Consider the following 15,402-nt stretch of genomic DNA (forward strand, 5'->3'; position numbering starts at 1 on the left):
ACATAGATATAGAAACTCCCTAGCCCAGAGGGCTCCGCTCTGACTGCAGCTTCCTTCTGTAGTTTTTTTCTTCCATGTTGTAGTCTGTGTATAAATGTTAACGGGTTGTATTCTGTGACCAATTTTGATACTCATGGACAGGATTTGGGAACAAAAAAATCATGTAACTTACTTAGTAATTGCTGCAATATAGGCTTTTTCATGAAGTGGCAATGCTACGATCTGTTTGCAAATGAACACACACAAGAAACAGCCCACCCCCACTCCCCTGGCTTTATTGGTAATTGTTACATTTGATTATTAATATCACGGGGAGCATGGAGGAGTTTGGTGAGTCAGAGACCCCCTGGGTGGTGGGTAGCGTGGTGGGTGTGGTTTAAAGTGGGGTAGTCAGGGGGTGGGGAGGAACAGAGCCTGAATTGCCAAAGGGCATGTGAACCCTCTCCTCACAGCTCTGCTGGAAGAGCAAAGAGGATTCCCCAGGGTCTGCTTGGGTTTTGGCTCCCGTGGAAGCATTACTTGATCAAATGCGACTGCGTGTGATTTATTTTTTTACAAGTGTGAATAACGAACCCACTTGTTTGTGTTTTAATCTTGATTATTTTGCCTCTCCAGGAGAATGAGCAGAAGCAGAGGCTGCTGGACCCCACCCCAGTACGCAGCTCTTACCGGCTCTCTGAGAAACGCATGAGCCAAGAGGAGGAGGTGAAACCAGCTGTGTGTTTGTGTATAGATGGTTCTTGGTGTTCTTAGTGTGTCCTGTCTCCTGTGAGACCCAGTGGACTGATAGTTTCCTGTGTGTCCAGGACACGCTGCAAGCCATAGCTGACGTGGAGCAGCAGAAACAGAGGGATGTGGACATGGACAGGCAGGCCCTGCTGGCAGAGCAGAAACGAGAGGAGGAGATGCTGCTTCAGGAGGAGCGTCAGAGAGAGGAGCAGGAGAGAGTCAAAGCTGTGGAGGGTGAGTAGTGGAGCTGGGAGGGGTAGACGGGGTGAGGCTCGGAGTGTTACACTAATAGACTCCGGGATCAAAGACGACATGATGGATTCTAAAGGACAGCCAAACTCGCGCACACCTCTGCATTTTTATTGCCGGTACCGTTGCCACTGCCCCTGGTTGTGAATTATACCGGGGTAGGATCTTAATTTGACCTATATTGTCACAGCAAAATAATCCTGCAGCAACAGGATTTTAACATTTAGTCCATAATGTTGCTTGATCGGTAGTTAGGTTATTAGCTGGCTAAAAGTAAGCTACATGAAAAGTACTACTACTCTTAATTAATATAACATGCTGACCACACTGCTCGCGTGTGCGGGTGTTGCAAAATAAATGTACACGCACGTTATTCAATCATTGCACCCGCGTCAACGAGCATCTTTGTAGCCTGTGGTAAAATATAATTTAGTTCTATTTGTGACACTTGACGTGCTGCAAGTCCTGCCTCTAATCTCATTGGTTTTTAGGAGCATATACCTACGTGGGTGATTGAAAGGTCCACACTCCAGTCCAGTTGGTGGTGATAATGCACCTTAAAGTTGGTTGCCAACCACCATATAAAGTCAGATGAAGCCTGCAGGAGGAGCAACTACTAGATACGTACTTGTTGTACCCTTTTATCTGTGGATTACTTGTCAGAATAGAGGACCTTGTGCATTTACGGTACAATAACAACCCAATGTTTATATCCCAAAACAAATTAGCTATCAACACAAGCTAGCTAGCTAAATTGCCATAAGTATTTCATGCTTTTCGACCTGTCCCCAAATTAATATAGTTGGTTCTCATTTTGATATTTCTACCTGCGTGTCATGATCGCGTCTGGTGTGAGTGGACAAAATCAACATGCACGCGCGGTGTGGTCCGCATGTAACAGTGTGTTACTGTGGCTCTTCAGACAATTTATGTACATCAAGAAGCTCATCTGCATTTCTTGAGGTGCAGGAAAATTCTGAGTAGCATAAGTCATCAAATTTAAGATCCTACATCTGTGTCGCATTGGGCTAAGAGTGGGAATGTTGAGCCCTTTGAATCACAGGAGTCTCTTCCTCCGTCTGATGTCATCTGTCAACGGTTAATTAACTGCTGAACGACCCTCATGAATGTATTATAGATGAACAGCAGGACCGGCTGAGATGCCTGGTCTCGGGTGGATCGGAGCCTCAACCCTCCATCTTTTAATCCGCACAGCAGGGGGCGGCCTTTCATGTTGAAAGATAAAGCAATATGTGCACCTCTGTCTCATCTTTTGATCAGCTATGCCTGCAAGAAGATGGTTGATGAATCACTCTTCCCTGAACTCCTTCAGTCTCTCGTGATGTTATGCCTGGTTTTTATGGACTCTGCGAACCAGCAGATGGCCGGATGGGCAACAAGTGCCCTTGAAACTGTAAGGAGGCTAGGAAGTACCACTAGCATTGGTGCACTATTCTTTATGCTGTTGTGTGTAATTCATTGTGGTTCCCGTGTTCTGCTGTGTCCCCTAGAGCGAGCGCGGCGGCGGAAGCTGCGTGAGGAGAAGGCCTGGTTGATATCCCAGGGGAAGGACCTGCCCCCCGAACTGCTGCACCTGGAGCCCCACTCACCCATCCAACGTGCCCGCAGGACGAAAGCGTTGTAAGAGCACACTACCACTCAACACTAGAGTACTGGTCATTTATGGAGAGTGTGGATTTGTTTTGAAAATGTTCTATCTTTTATTGCAGCTATGAAATTGATGATGATTATACAGCGTTGTACAAAGGTAAAGTAAAATAATATGCCCTGTCGTCTATGCAATCATCATTGTATCATATCTGTATGTGTGAAGCATATTGACCTGCTGCAGATTCTTCTGGACAGTTAGCCAGGATGGTGCCTCTATTCTGACTGCAACTGTTCTCCACAGTGTTGGAGGCCCTGAAAGCCCACAAAGACTCCTGGCCTTTCTTGGAGCCTGTGGATGAATCCTATGCCCCCAACTATAATGAGATCATTCAGGTGAGTGAAATCACAGTGAAAAAAACGGGTCCAAACTTTGTCAAATGAAGGTTAGATGCCTCGGTTATGAGTTTTTTTTCACATTTTAATTTGATGTCATCCATTCCACAAGTAGCAATTTACGTTAGCCCTGATTTCTCCTCAGACTCCGATGGACCTGTCCACCATCGAGAGGAAGCTGAATGAAGGGGAGTACATCGCCAAGGAGGAGTTTGTGTCTGACGTGAAGCTCATGTTTGAGAATTGCATGGAGTACAATGGGGAAGACAGTGGTAAATACACACACTTCATTTTGACCTTAACCTCACGCATGATGTCCCTCAAATGCCTCTAGCATGTGAAAAACGTTTTTTGGGATTGACTTTGAACTTCAATTATGAATGTGAAATAGATACATTTGATTAAGTGGAGGAGGAGAGAATTTTGGGGGAGAGCTGGGCTGTAAAATGTGGCTCTGGCCTTAACAGATTTGACAGTGATGAATGGGGAGGGATTGAGTTGTGCTCCAGTGCACCAGGCCCTGCCTGCCTGCCAGAGAGACATTCCAGCCCCTAGCTAAGCCCCCTGTCTGGAGTCATCCATCTGTCTGAATGCTCTCCCCAGGGAGAGGCACTGGGGCCAGGGGTCAACCACACTACGGCCCTCTGAACTGGTCAGCCTGTCACCCAACGCTGGGGTGTGTCTATGCAATGACATTCAGATGATACTCTGATATTTGTGTCTGTGTTTAACTGGCCAGATGAATGAGCCCTGTGTGCCTGTCTGTGTTTTTTGGCAGAGTACAGCATCATGGCGGAGTCCCTGGAGCGCTGTTTCAGCCGAGCCCTGCTCAAGCACTTGCCGTCAGAGGACGGTGACACGGACGAAGAGTTCCACGTGTGTGGTGAGGACCGTGAGAAAGACCGCAAGGAGAAGAGGCGGAGCAAAGGCCCCAAACAGGCGGGGCCAGAGCGCTTTGGCCGAGCCACTGAGCATGCCTCGCGCAAACGGACACATCCAGGGGGCAAGGGCAGCACTGCCATGGAGGAGGGGAACAAGGTGGCCCAGCCTCCCCCTCCCACCCACTGGGCCAACAGACACCCACACCCCCACAGCATGCCACATGGACAACCCTACCCTGGGAATCTATACCACCCAGCACAGCAGGTAGCTAGGAACGCTTATTTGATATGTAGTTCTTTTTTAGGCTTAAAGGGAGGCCAGGCATGTCAAACAATATTTCACATAGGAGATAGTGCTTTAGTACTTCAGTAGGAGTTAATAAAGAGAAAAACAGTTCAGAGTAATTTTAGATAAGGACAGATAAATGCATGACATTTTAGACATGATATTTTGAACTGTCATCCATTCTGCAGCAGCTCCAGCACCCCCCTGGTCCTCACATGTATGGTCAGAGGATGGCCATGGACCCCCGATACGCCTACCCTCACCCTGGACAGGGACACATGCCCCGGCCTGGAGACCCCAATGCTCACCACATGCCTCAACATTACAACATGCAGGTGAGATCAGCTAAGAAAACGATCCCATGGAGTTTTCACATATCTGATGAGGAATTATTTTATCTGCTCTGCTCACCGTGTGCTCAAGCTGAACAATATTTTGTGTGTTACTGCTCTGTCACCGTTGGTTGGTTATATTTGCTGCTATGCAGACATACTGATAGACGTCCTTGTATTCCAGCCACACCTGGGGGATGGTCACCACATTGGCCCTAGATACCAGGTGGGGCCTGATGGCCGGCCTCTCCATCCCCAGCACCACCAGCAGCACCCCTACATGGGTCCCACCCACGGCCCTTCACTGGGCCCCCGCCCTGTGGCCCTCCAGTCTGGGGGCCTCTGCACCCCCACGCCCGAAGGCAACATGTACCCGTCCCGCCAGCGCACCGACGGCCACCCCATGCACCCCGGTGGGAACCGTTACCCCGGGCCTGGCGTCCCACCACAACACAACTACCCTGCCTTTCGTCCTGGCATGGGCGTGCCTCCTAGCATGTGGTCAGGGATGAACCACCAAGGCCAGCAGAGGCCCAGTGGACCTGGGATGCAGGAGCAGAATATGGCTAACCACCAGCAGCACCCCTATTTTCATGGGGGTCCACGTCCCATGGGCCCCAAACCCTGGCCAGAGCAGCCTGGTGGCCCTGGAGGGTACCCCCCACCCCCAAATAGCCAGTACAGGATGCCCTGTGGCATCAGCACCTCCCCGGGGCCCATGGCCCTGCGGCCTCCCATGCCTCATCAGGACTCACGGCAGCGTCTGGCCTCCATGCTGGAGAGCCCAGAGATGATTGCCCTGCAGCAGCTGTCTGCTTCCTCCACCGGACTCCCTGCTGGCTCCTCACGCCAGCTCATGGGCAACCTTCAGCAGCAGCCCCCACAGGGAGTTGGCAGCGCACCAACTCAAGCTCAGCCCTCGCAGCACCCACCTCCCCCTGAAATTCACCTGCTGCGTCCTGCCAGAGACAATGGCCCAGATAGCCAGCCTGCCCATCACGCAGACATGCAGCCCAAAGGTAGGAATGATCTTTTTGCTTTTACAACTCTCCCTCTAAGCTTTATGAAAATCAACTTGGATCCTCGTCTACCTCCCCAAAAAATTATATTCAGACTTGTCTGAAGTTCTGACTATATTTCATAAGCAAACTGTCTCTTTGCAATGTGATGTTAATAATTTTTCACAGTAAGTGACTAAGTATTCATCACTTCAATGAAGTCCCGCGGCTTGCTTTGAGGGTGGAACTGAGATGACATGTCATCACACTGCAGCTACACTAGCAAGAAGATGTTTTATATAAAGGACAAAAAACCCTAAACATTTCTTGAACAAATATAATCAAAGATGGTGTTAATTTTGAGTCTGTGTCTTGAAAAGTAATAGAACATGTTCTCCATCTGTAGAGGCATAAACTCAGATGTTCAACAAATGGATCCTTTGTGTTCACTGTAACATCCTTCCTCTATATTCTCTGTCCTAACAGAGTTCACATCAGATCACAAAACGACCAACAACAACCATGCAGGAACGCGGATAACCCCCGTCCAGTCTGATCAGGATCGTTCCACAGAGCCTCCCAGCCACCTCACTGGGGGCATGCAGAGCCCCTCGGCTCCAAACTTGGGCAGATCACAGGAGAGGGGTAGCGGGACCGGGGAGCAGGCTGCGTCTGGGCCGGGACACCCACAGAGCTCAGAGACAACCGGCAACCAGGAGGGGGAGAGAAGAGGACAGTCTGTCTGCCAGACTCCCACTCAACAGAACAACCCTTCCATTGTTCCTCCTCCACACCCCCACAATTCACCTCCCTCCCAGAACTCTCCGCACTCCCAGAATGCTCCACAGCATATAACCCAGATCCCCACTCGGCAAATCCCAGAGAATGCCCCTCACCCTAAGAACGCCCATCAACACATGATCCAGAATGCACAGCAACAAAACATCCTTCAACATATCAGTCAGAAAGCCCCACAGCAAGGATCCCAAAACCCTCAGAACACACCTCCACATGTGGCTCAGAATCCCCTTCAACGTGGTCCACAGCCAAGCCCCATGCATGGAATGCCAAAATGCGCCCCCCAGCCTGGCCTTGGTCCACCACAGCCAGCCCCTTTCACCTCCCTGCCCCCCAGCCACCCTGTGTCCCAGCTGCCTCCACAGCCCAGCCCAGCTGACCATGGAGACCAGAGGCCCAGCGAGCCCACTAGCAGAAGGGATTCTGGAGGCAGCTCTGGTAACCCCAGCATGATGAAGTCTGGACCTCCCAACAGCATCTATAAACAACAGTCGTTCAGTCCCAATGTGCAACAGACACAGTTGGGTAACCAGGGCAGTCTGGGGCCAAGGGGACCAGCACCTGGTCACATCCCAGCCATGCCTCCCCACTCTCCGGGCCAGGTTGCTGGAGCCATGGGCAGCCCAACACATCCACACTATGGTCAACCTATGGGCAGGCCCATGCCCCCTTCAAATCGGCAGCCTTACCCAAACCAAGCTATGCCCCAGACCATGAACCCAAACCATAACCCTGCCGGCTACCCCACCTACCACCAGCAAGGAGCTTCCTATCCATATCACATGGGCCAGCAGCAGCATCTCCAGGGCCACACCAACATGTACCCCCAGTACCAGCCTCAACACTTATACCCCCAGCCCCAGGGCAACAGCCGGGGGGGCTACCCACCTGAGGAGTGGCATAGGCAGCAGCAATACCAGCCTCGCCACCCCATGCCCTCCAACACCTACCTGCCTGCAGCCAGTGCCAAGGTCAATGGGTGCCTGAAGGAGGGCAGCAGCATGGGCTCCCCCCTGGGCTCTGAGGGCTCCGGGGTCAGCTTGATGTCCCCAAGTCTCCTGCCCGAGGGCCTCCATGGAGGCTCTGCGGGGAAGGAGAGCAGGGAGGCTGGCAGCCCAATGAAGCCTCAGCATGCTCGGGTGGAGGAGACCTCAGAGCGGCCAGAGAGCCCTAAAGAGATCCTAGACCTGGACAGCCACAACGCTGCTGCACGCCGCTGGAGTTCCCAGCCCCTGCCTCAAGTGGCCAACTTCCTGTACGACCCCCGAGCAGTGCATCCTGGGATGCAGCAGGGTGGGGCCCCACCCCCCCACATGATTTCTCGGCCTCCATACCCTAGCCAGCCTGGCTTTCCTAGTGGACACTACACTCCCCAAAGACCCCACCCTCACCTCATGGAGGCCCTGCAGCGGCCCCAGCACCTGCCCTTTCACCCGGGACAGACCCGCATGGCCATTTACAGACACCCCCAGACTGAAGGCCACTTCCAAGGCATGACGGTCCAGCAGAGAGGCCTGGGACCTGAACACTTCCTTCACCTAGGGTAAGAAAGAGCTACGCTGAAGATTCTAATGGTTCATTCCTTTGCAGGGCTTTTTTGCAAAGGAGTACTTGATCTCAATTGGGGACTCCCTGCTAAAAATATGGTTGAAAATAGGTTATTGATGTTTTATCTTATGTCATCTTGTAGGCAGCAGATGATGTCTCCCAGTGGTCCCAGCAGTAAACAGGGAGTTTAAGCAACTCTGTGGAAGCAGGGTAAGTGACTATTCAATGGTGTATTTTGTATTTATTATGGATCCCCGTTAGCTGCTGACAAGACAGGAGCTACTCTTCCTGGGGTCCAGCAAAATTAAGGCAGTTTTACATTTTAAAAACATTACAAAACATTCATAACAGATTTCACCAATCAATATTTCAATAAATCACATCATGTTTCAGTTAGGGCTGTTACGTTACGGTGACTGTATTACTGATAAACTGGCGGTCACGAGACATGACCGCAGGTTAAATTCCACGTAACTGTTTAGTCACGGTTCTCCAAGCTCTGATGCTGCTGATGGTCATTAGTAGACTACCAAACTTGCTAACTGCCTGGTACTCAGCACTCTATTGTCCCTCTAATCACTCTGACACCAATGCAAATGTAATTTGAAAATCAAACAATTTATGAGCCCATGAGCTCATCTTGCGCAACATTTCTATAGGCTATGCAATTGCGTGAGAACTTAGTTTTGATGGCCTCTATTAAAGAGGAGGATCCCATTAGCTTTCTAAAGGCTAGGCCTACTATATTTTCTCAACTTTACTAATATTAAGTACATTGCTTCGCTTTACAACAAGAGTATAGCCTACCTAGCATGAAAATGAACCCCTGCCCCAACAGGTGCATGATAATGGTCCATTTTAAATCTAAACAAATTTCACACATATTATTTAGTATATGTAAAGACAAGATTAATTCAAGAACAATCTGATGGGTGACCAATATTAGCCTATCGCTTGTGAATTATATATTATCACTTCGATCGAATCGATATCAAAATCAAATCAAACGTTATTTGTCACATGCTCCGAATACAACAAGTGTAGACTTTACCGTGAAATGCTTACTTACAAGCCTCTAACTCTTCTTGAAATGCACTGTTGGTTAAGAAAATATTTACCAAGTAGACAAAAATAAAAAGTAACATAATAAGAATAACAATATCGAAGCTATATACAGGGGGCACCTGTACCAAGTCCGTGGGCGGGGGTGCAGGTTAGTTGAGGTAATTTGTACATGTAGGTGGGGGTGGAGTGCCTATGCATAGATCATTAACAGCGAGTAGCAGCAGTGTACAAAATGGGGGGGTCCATCAATGTAAATTGTCCAGTGGCAATTTTATTAATTGTTCAGCAGTCTTATGGCTTGGTGGTAGAAGCTGTTGAGGAGCCTTTTGGTCTTAGACTTGGCACTCCGGTTACCGCTTGCCGTGCGGTAGCCTACCTGAATGATGCCCGGCTTGTGTGCAGTAAGGCAAGACACAGCTCCTGCCTTTTTTTCTCCTCAACTTTTTCAAATCATAGTCACGCACCTCATGTAGCCTAGCCAATAGGCCTATATGTTTTGATACGGTTTGTATCACAACTTAATTTTAAAGATCTTATTTGGCCACTTAAGCACATTAATCCTATTTACAACGGGTGTAAACCCTACCTGGCATACATACGCAGCACATGAGTTTCAAGTTTGGGGAAGATGATACTAAAAGCATTATATGCATAATTGCATTTGTGGGTCACCTTTGAGAATGGTATTTTCCCGCTGATTGATTGGATTTTGGAACATTCAACTCTTGTAGCCTACTGCCATGTGCGCATTGCTGCACTTATAATGTGAAGAAATAGCCTAATAGTTTATCAACATTTTAAGCTAATCGTTCTGATCTGTTGCATTAGCCTCATTGCCTTTGAAAGGTTTTTTGATGCCAGTGTTTGTATGAATTTAGGATCTATCGCAGCCTGGGACAGTTGAGGGATATGTTTGGAATATTTATTTTTCGCACAGAAGGACAAATTGACCAATAGAATAGGTCAACTTTTGTACTATGGGGGATAGTAGATTGACATAGCCTAGTGCTTTTGCTTTCATTAGGCCTACTCATCTTGTTGGCTGACAAAAAGTAAATATGGACAGTTCTACCAACGGCTTCAATATGCTCCTTGGCATTTGATAAGAACACGTGCAGTTGCGTCCCCGATGTGTGTCTTCACTTGTAGACTGTGAGAAGGACCTGGGATGCTGTGAGAAGGACCCGATCACGTGACGGGCATTATCTAAGATTTCAGGTGAGTGAGAGGTGCTTCGGAGCATGCAGCCTGGAGAAGGGAATTATAATGATTATTTTCCGCCCAAGGACACAACGGCCACTGGCCATAAAAGGCATGGATTCTTTTAAAGGGCATTACGGTCACACAAAGGGGATGCATCCAGGAAATTCAAGGCATTATCAAGTGCTTGTCAAATTGTGAATGAGAGACTGATGAAATGTGTACAGCCTGTGCAAAAAGCTAAGCAGAGCTCATGCCTTTCATGCAACTTTTTTCAGATCATCATTAGTCGCATCATGCAGCCTTATGTATTAAAAATCAAAAGTTGCATAAATAACTCTAAATTAACCGTATAGGGGCACCAGTTTCTTTGTTAACCGCTCAACACAGAATAGCCGCATGTGCGCCCTCCCTCAAATCATTTGGAGAAAATATCCTTTCTATTGTATTCTTCATACTATAAAATAATGCCACGGAATTCTAAGCAAATATTGTCTGCTGTATCAGGGCCTAACATAAGGACAACTTTGTATGCTATTCTGTTCTTTTGAAATAGACTACATTTTCTTCATATCATGTTTCTTTAGACCCATCTAAAATAAATAATGGATTTATTGTGATGGTGTAGGCTGTATTAAATAGATTTGTTAGACTTTTTTAAAATGTAGATGTTCGAAAGGTCCACATCAGACTGTGTGGAAGCCAGGAGATACTAAATGTGTTTGTTAATTAACGGTCAATTTCTATGAGACCGGCAGTTATTTGCTTGAAAATCACCGGCTGACAAAATGCCATGGCCGCCACAGTCCTAGTTTCAATGATTGATATTCTTGTTTAATTTCTTTTCTCCACAATTCAGGTAAAGGACAAACGCAACAAAACCTTTACACAAATTGGTGCCTGCATATCATCCATGACAACAACCTGTGTGCTTGCCTGTGTCTCTCCTGTCTTAAGACTTTAAATGTGACTGCTGTCGGAACAATGATGTTCTCTGCTGCGGAGCGGTTCAAAATGGACTTTGTCCTCTGTCTGTGTTCAAGGGCACCAGTAAGTAGGCCTCCCACTGCATCGGACAGGAGATGTGCAGAGTGATACAGGCAATGGAGACACATTTATTGGAGTCTCTTTAGAGAATGAGTTATTTTCCCCTGGGGATGTCTGTCTGCTTTGTGTGGAACCCTCACTGAGACTGCCTCTGCAGAGACATGGCCCTGTCTGTCTTCATGCCTGTGGACTCCCAGTCAAGTTCAGACTGTATAGCTGGTCCCTCCCTCTAGGCCTGGCCAGCAAGAACATCTGGAGACCCTGTTTCTCTGTCTGCAGGCTGGTTGCCTGTGTAAACGCAGGCTTTAAGTGGTCTATTGACATGGTCTGATTGTGGTGCTCTGTTTGACCTTTTAAAATTATTTTCTCACACACTGGATTTGTCTGGAGAAGGCTCTCCCCCTTGTCTATAGCCTGGTCTTCTCAGAGCCTCTCTATGGACAAAAGGAGCTGGTGTGGTAAGAGGAGAGCACTGGTGTTACTTTGTGTTTTGTTTTCGTTTTCGTCTCCAAATGTTTTTAGACTCAGGTGTAGAAAAGGAGGTACTTTGAGACTGTAGAGAAGCCGTCATCAGAACCCTGTCGACAGACACACACACACACATGCCTTGCAGTTGTCTTTGTTTCCTTCATGTTGAATGTATGTGTGAATGAGTTCGATATATGTAGATAGATGAACAGCACAGGAGCCCCGCCATGTGACGGGACAGAAGATGATGGCGGATTGCCTTTCGGAAAAAAGGAAACCGTTCTGAAAAGGGGAGCTTTCTGTCCATTTTCACCTCGACTAAAACACAGCTTTTTTTGCTGTTCCGGTGTAATTTTATGCATCCTTCAAGACTGCCTTCACTATGAGAATGTATTTTATTTCAGACCTGTAGAGAGCCTTCTCTGCTATGCACTAGGGATAGTCTACAACTACTGGAATTTAGTGGCCTTGGATTCTTTGTTGGTGCTTGTTACCATGTGTATATATGAATATATATTAAGTATAACTCTTCACTGTAGGTGTCCTCTGTCACAAAAACTGGGGTCTTTTGTGGGTTGGTTCACCAAACTTCCATGTGCCCAGCTGGTTGGCATATGCACATACACACAAAGTGAACAAGAGTTAGAATCAACAATTGATGTATTTGTTTTTCTATATTCATGCTGTCACCCTTCCAGCCCAATTATTTTTTATTTGTTTCAATGTCATGTATTGCATTCCATACATTTTGTTGAAAAATGTCACCTAAAATGGTCATCCTATTGTAGCTCATTTATTTGTGGTGTTTATTTTATTTGGAACGGTAAAGATTGCCCACAATCACACCCATATGTGATTATTTCTTTACGTTAGTGCTTCCTCCTCCCCAATTCAATGAACTTAATATGTCCTCAGGGTGTACAGTTCTATACGGGTATTTTAATGAATTATTTGAAGAAGAAGCACCACAAGAAAACATGACTGGAATAGCGACAAGTTAATTAACCTAATTTTGTGACAACTGATAAACCAATATTGTTTTTGCAAGATTCTGTTATTTTTGGTCCTCTTTGTGACAATGGCGGTCTTGCTTACTGTCAACCCATTTGATTTCTTTTTGGGTTTTGTTTTTCATTTTAATATTGTAGCTTTTGTCATTGCCACCATGCATCGGCGAGTGATGCGTCTATCAACAATTTATCTGTGTGAATTGAACTCTTCCCCATCTTAAATCCATGTTGCACCTGTGAACCCCACAGGTATAGCGATGACAACAAATGAATCTACCTCATAGCCAGTCCTCTGGCATCCACTAAGTCCCTCTACTCAGTCATTCACTCACCCAGACCCCAGCACACACATGGCCTTGTATTACTTTGCTACAAAAGCTCATGACTGTATACTTTTCCCTTCCATGAGACCTTTGATTGTAAGGTTACTTGTGTCACTAGGGGGTGTGGTGAATGATTGGGCATATGTCTGAGGTCGACAGAAAAGGGCTCTTTTTATATATGATCTCGTCTTACCAGCTGTATAGATTGCATGCCTTCCTGCCACAGGTGAGTCTAGACAGCCTGAGCCCTGTGCTTCTATTGAATACGTGTTAGACAGCATAGAGCTGGCAGCGTAGTCCCCTCATTGATAGACATCTATGGCATTAAAGGAGGGATGAATATAGGATAATACTAGCTGTGAGACAAAATGTGTCCCACGATTCTGTACAAGGATGTATTGCCGTTTTACTTACTAGGGAATTTTCATTTTTAGTATTAGCTAGATGAGGTCTTCTCGGAGGTAGTGTGTTCACTTGCGCTGTCCATGTATGAAGGACAGTGTAGTTGTAAATGGTCTGTGAGGTTGTGATACTGTTATGCAGCTTTGTTGTCTCTGATTGTGTTGACTGCACAAGACATGGAAGTCTGTATGCCTCTACTCTGCTGTCATCCAGTTTGTCTGCACTAGTAAAATGTCTAGATTGGATTAAATGTGAATCATATTTATTTGCTCTTTTACATTTTGTACATGTTTTAACTTGTTTTTAATATACATGTGATGTCTGGTTGTTTTAAGCAGTAGACATTTACCTCCGTAGCATGGCGGCATCAAAAAGGACCCGTATGTTCCAGTTTTATGTTCACAAGTTTTTAAGACATAGATTATTTTGGAAATAGACAACGTATTTTCTATACTGTACATTTCTTAGAATAAATCACTTTTCCTGATTTTAAGTATGTTGCTTGTTCTCTTTTCTTTGGTACGAATTGGTGAGCTGGGGGTTAGGTGATGTCACAGATAGATGCTTAGGCCTTTTCAAAGTAAGTAGGAGCAGCCAAACTGTCTGCCTGATGGAGCTATTATTCCTGATGTCGTTTGTCATCTGACGTCCAACTGTAATCTGCACAGCCGGTAATAGTTAATACTTGTGTTCTCTGGCGTCCGGCTCGTACATAGAACATCCTTCATTTAGGCTGCAAAGGTGTCTGTTTTCCTCAAATAGATTTTAGTGAAAATTTGGAAAATGATGCATACTGTCTTAATAAAACACCATTTTTCACCACCTTGCTAGTGGCTAATGCTTCTTCCAGATGTTGGGTATCGTGTTCAGCCAATCACGTTGCAGTTTGTTTACCCATGGTCTGAACCTGGTTTTAATGTCTATGGTCTGAACCAATGATTTTATGTATACACTAGATGACTGAAGGGTTGCTGTTTTGAAACCACCGCGCCTCCATCTTGGCATTCTGCCACTATTGTAATTGTTTTTATTTTGGATGCTATAGAAATTCATATTTAGTTTTGCCATGTTTATTCTATTACAAACACCTTAATGCATACTTGTAAATTATGTGAGCTATACCGGGGTTTCCCAAACTGTCCTGCCCCCCTTTGTTATTTTCCCAAGCTAGCACTACACAGCTGATTTCAAAAAATCAAAGCTTGAGTTGGTTATTTCAATCAGCTGTGTAGCGCTTGGGCAAACACCAAAACATGCTCCCGGGGGGGGGGGGCCCAGGACCAAGTATGGGAAACCCTGCTTTGGAGGACTGCTTCTTCTGGGGAGTGCCAATATGGCCAACCGGTGCCTTCAAAGCCTCTCATTGGCCAATGCAAAGCATCAGCATAATTGGTCTGAATGCTGTGCGCAATGTCTGGAAGTAGCATTCGCCACTAGCATGGAACCTGTATGTAGGCCTACACTGGACATCGCTGAAGAATTGGCCTTTCCACCTGCCACTATACCTGCTTGTCATATCACATGAAGTATAAACTCAGCAAAAAAAAACGTCCTCTCACTGTCAACTGCGTTTATTTTCAAACTTAACGTGTAAATATTTGTATGAACATAACAAGATTCAACAATTTGATACATAAACTGAACAAGTTCCACAGACGTGACTAACAGAAATGGAATAATGTGTCCCTGAACAAAGGGGGGGTCAAAATCAAAAGTGACAGTCAGTATCTGGTGTGGCCACCAGCTGCATTAAGTAATGCAATGCATCTCCTCATGGACTGCACCAGATTTGCCAGTTCTTGCTGTGAAATGTTACCCCACTCTTCCACCAAGGCACCTGCAAGTTCCTGGACATTTCTGGGGGGAATGGCCCTAGCTCTAACCCTCCGATCCAACAGGTCCCAGACGTGCTCAATGGGATTGAGATCCTGGCTCTTCGCTGGCCATGGCAGAACACTGACATTCCTGTCTTGCAGGAAATCACGCACAGAACGAGCAGTATCGCTGGTGGCATTGTCATGCTGGAGGGTCATGTCAGGATGAGCCTGCAGGAAGGGTACCA

General features: G+C 46.6%; 1 protein-coding gene across 4 annotated transcripts in view; it reads left to right on the top strand.

Moving 5' to 3' along the window:
* LOC118395843 (chromatin remodeling regulator CECR2-like) overlaps positions 1-13,833 on the top strand; it is a 51,281-nt gene extending 37,448 nt beyond the window's left edge. Inside the window, exons 8-19 of one of the 4 annotated variants that reach the window (XM_035789820.2) lie at positions 616-705; positions 807-963; positions 2,490-2,619; positions 2,709-2,746; positions 2,891-2,982; positions 3,128-3,254; positions 3,761-4,128; positions 4,338-4,484; positions 4,666-5,500; positions 5,966-7,820; positions 7,968-8,035; positions 9,915-13,833. In XM_035789820.2, coding sequence (XP_035645713.1) covers positions 616-705; positions 807-963; positions 2,490-2,619; positions 2,709-2,746; positions 2,891-2,982; positions 3,128-3,254; positions 3,761-4,128; positions 4,338-4,484; positions 4,666-5,500; positions 5,966-7,820; positions 7,968-8,016 — 3,888 coding nt within the window. In that variant the 3' untranslated portion in view covers positions 8,017-8,035; positions 9,915-13,833. Of the gene's footprint in view, positions 1-615; positions 706-806; positions 964-2,489; positions 2,620-2,708; positions 2,747-2,890; positions 2,983-3,127; positions 3,255-3,760; positions 4,129-4,337; positions 4,485-4,665; positions 5,501-5,965; positions 7,821-7,967 lie in introns of all 4 variants that reach the window. The other 3 variants (XM_035789819.2, XM_052466047.1, XM_052466048.1) reach the window with 3 other exon arrangements.
* The last annotated feature ends 1,569 nt before the right edge of the window (positions 13,834-15,402 follow it).

Source organism: Oncorhynchus keta, chromosome 17 (genome assembly GCF_023373465.1).
Source record: "Oncorhynchus keta strain PuntledgeMale-10-30-2019 chromosome 17, Oket_V2, whole genome shotgun sequence".
Classification (NCBI taxonomy): domain Eukaryota; kingdom Metazoa; phylum Chordata; class Actinopteri; order Salmoniformes; family Salmonidae; genus Oncorhynchus; species Oncorhynchus keta.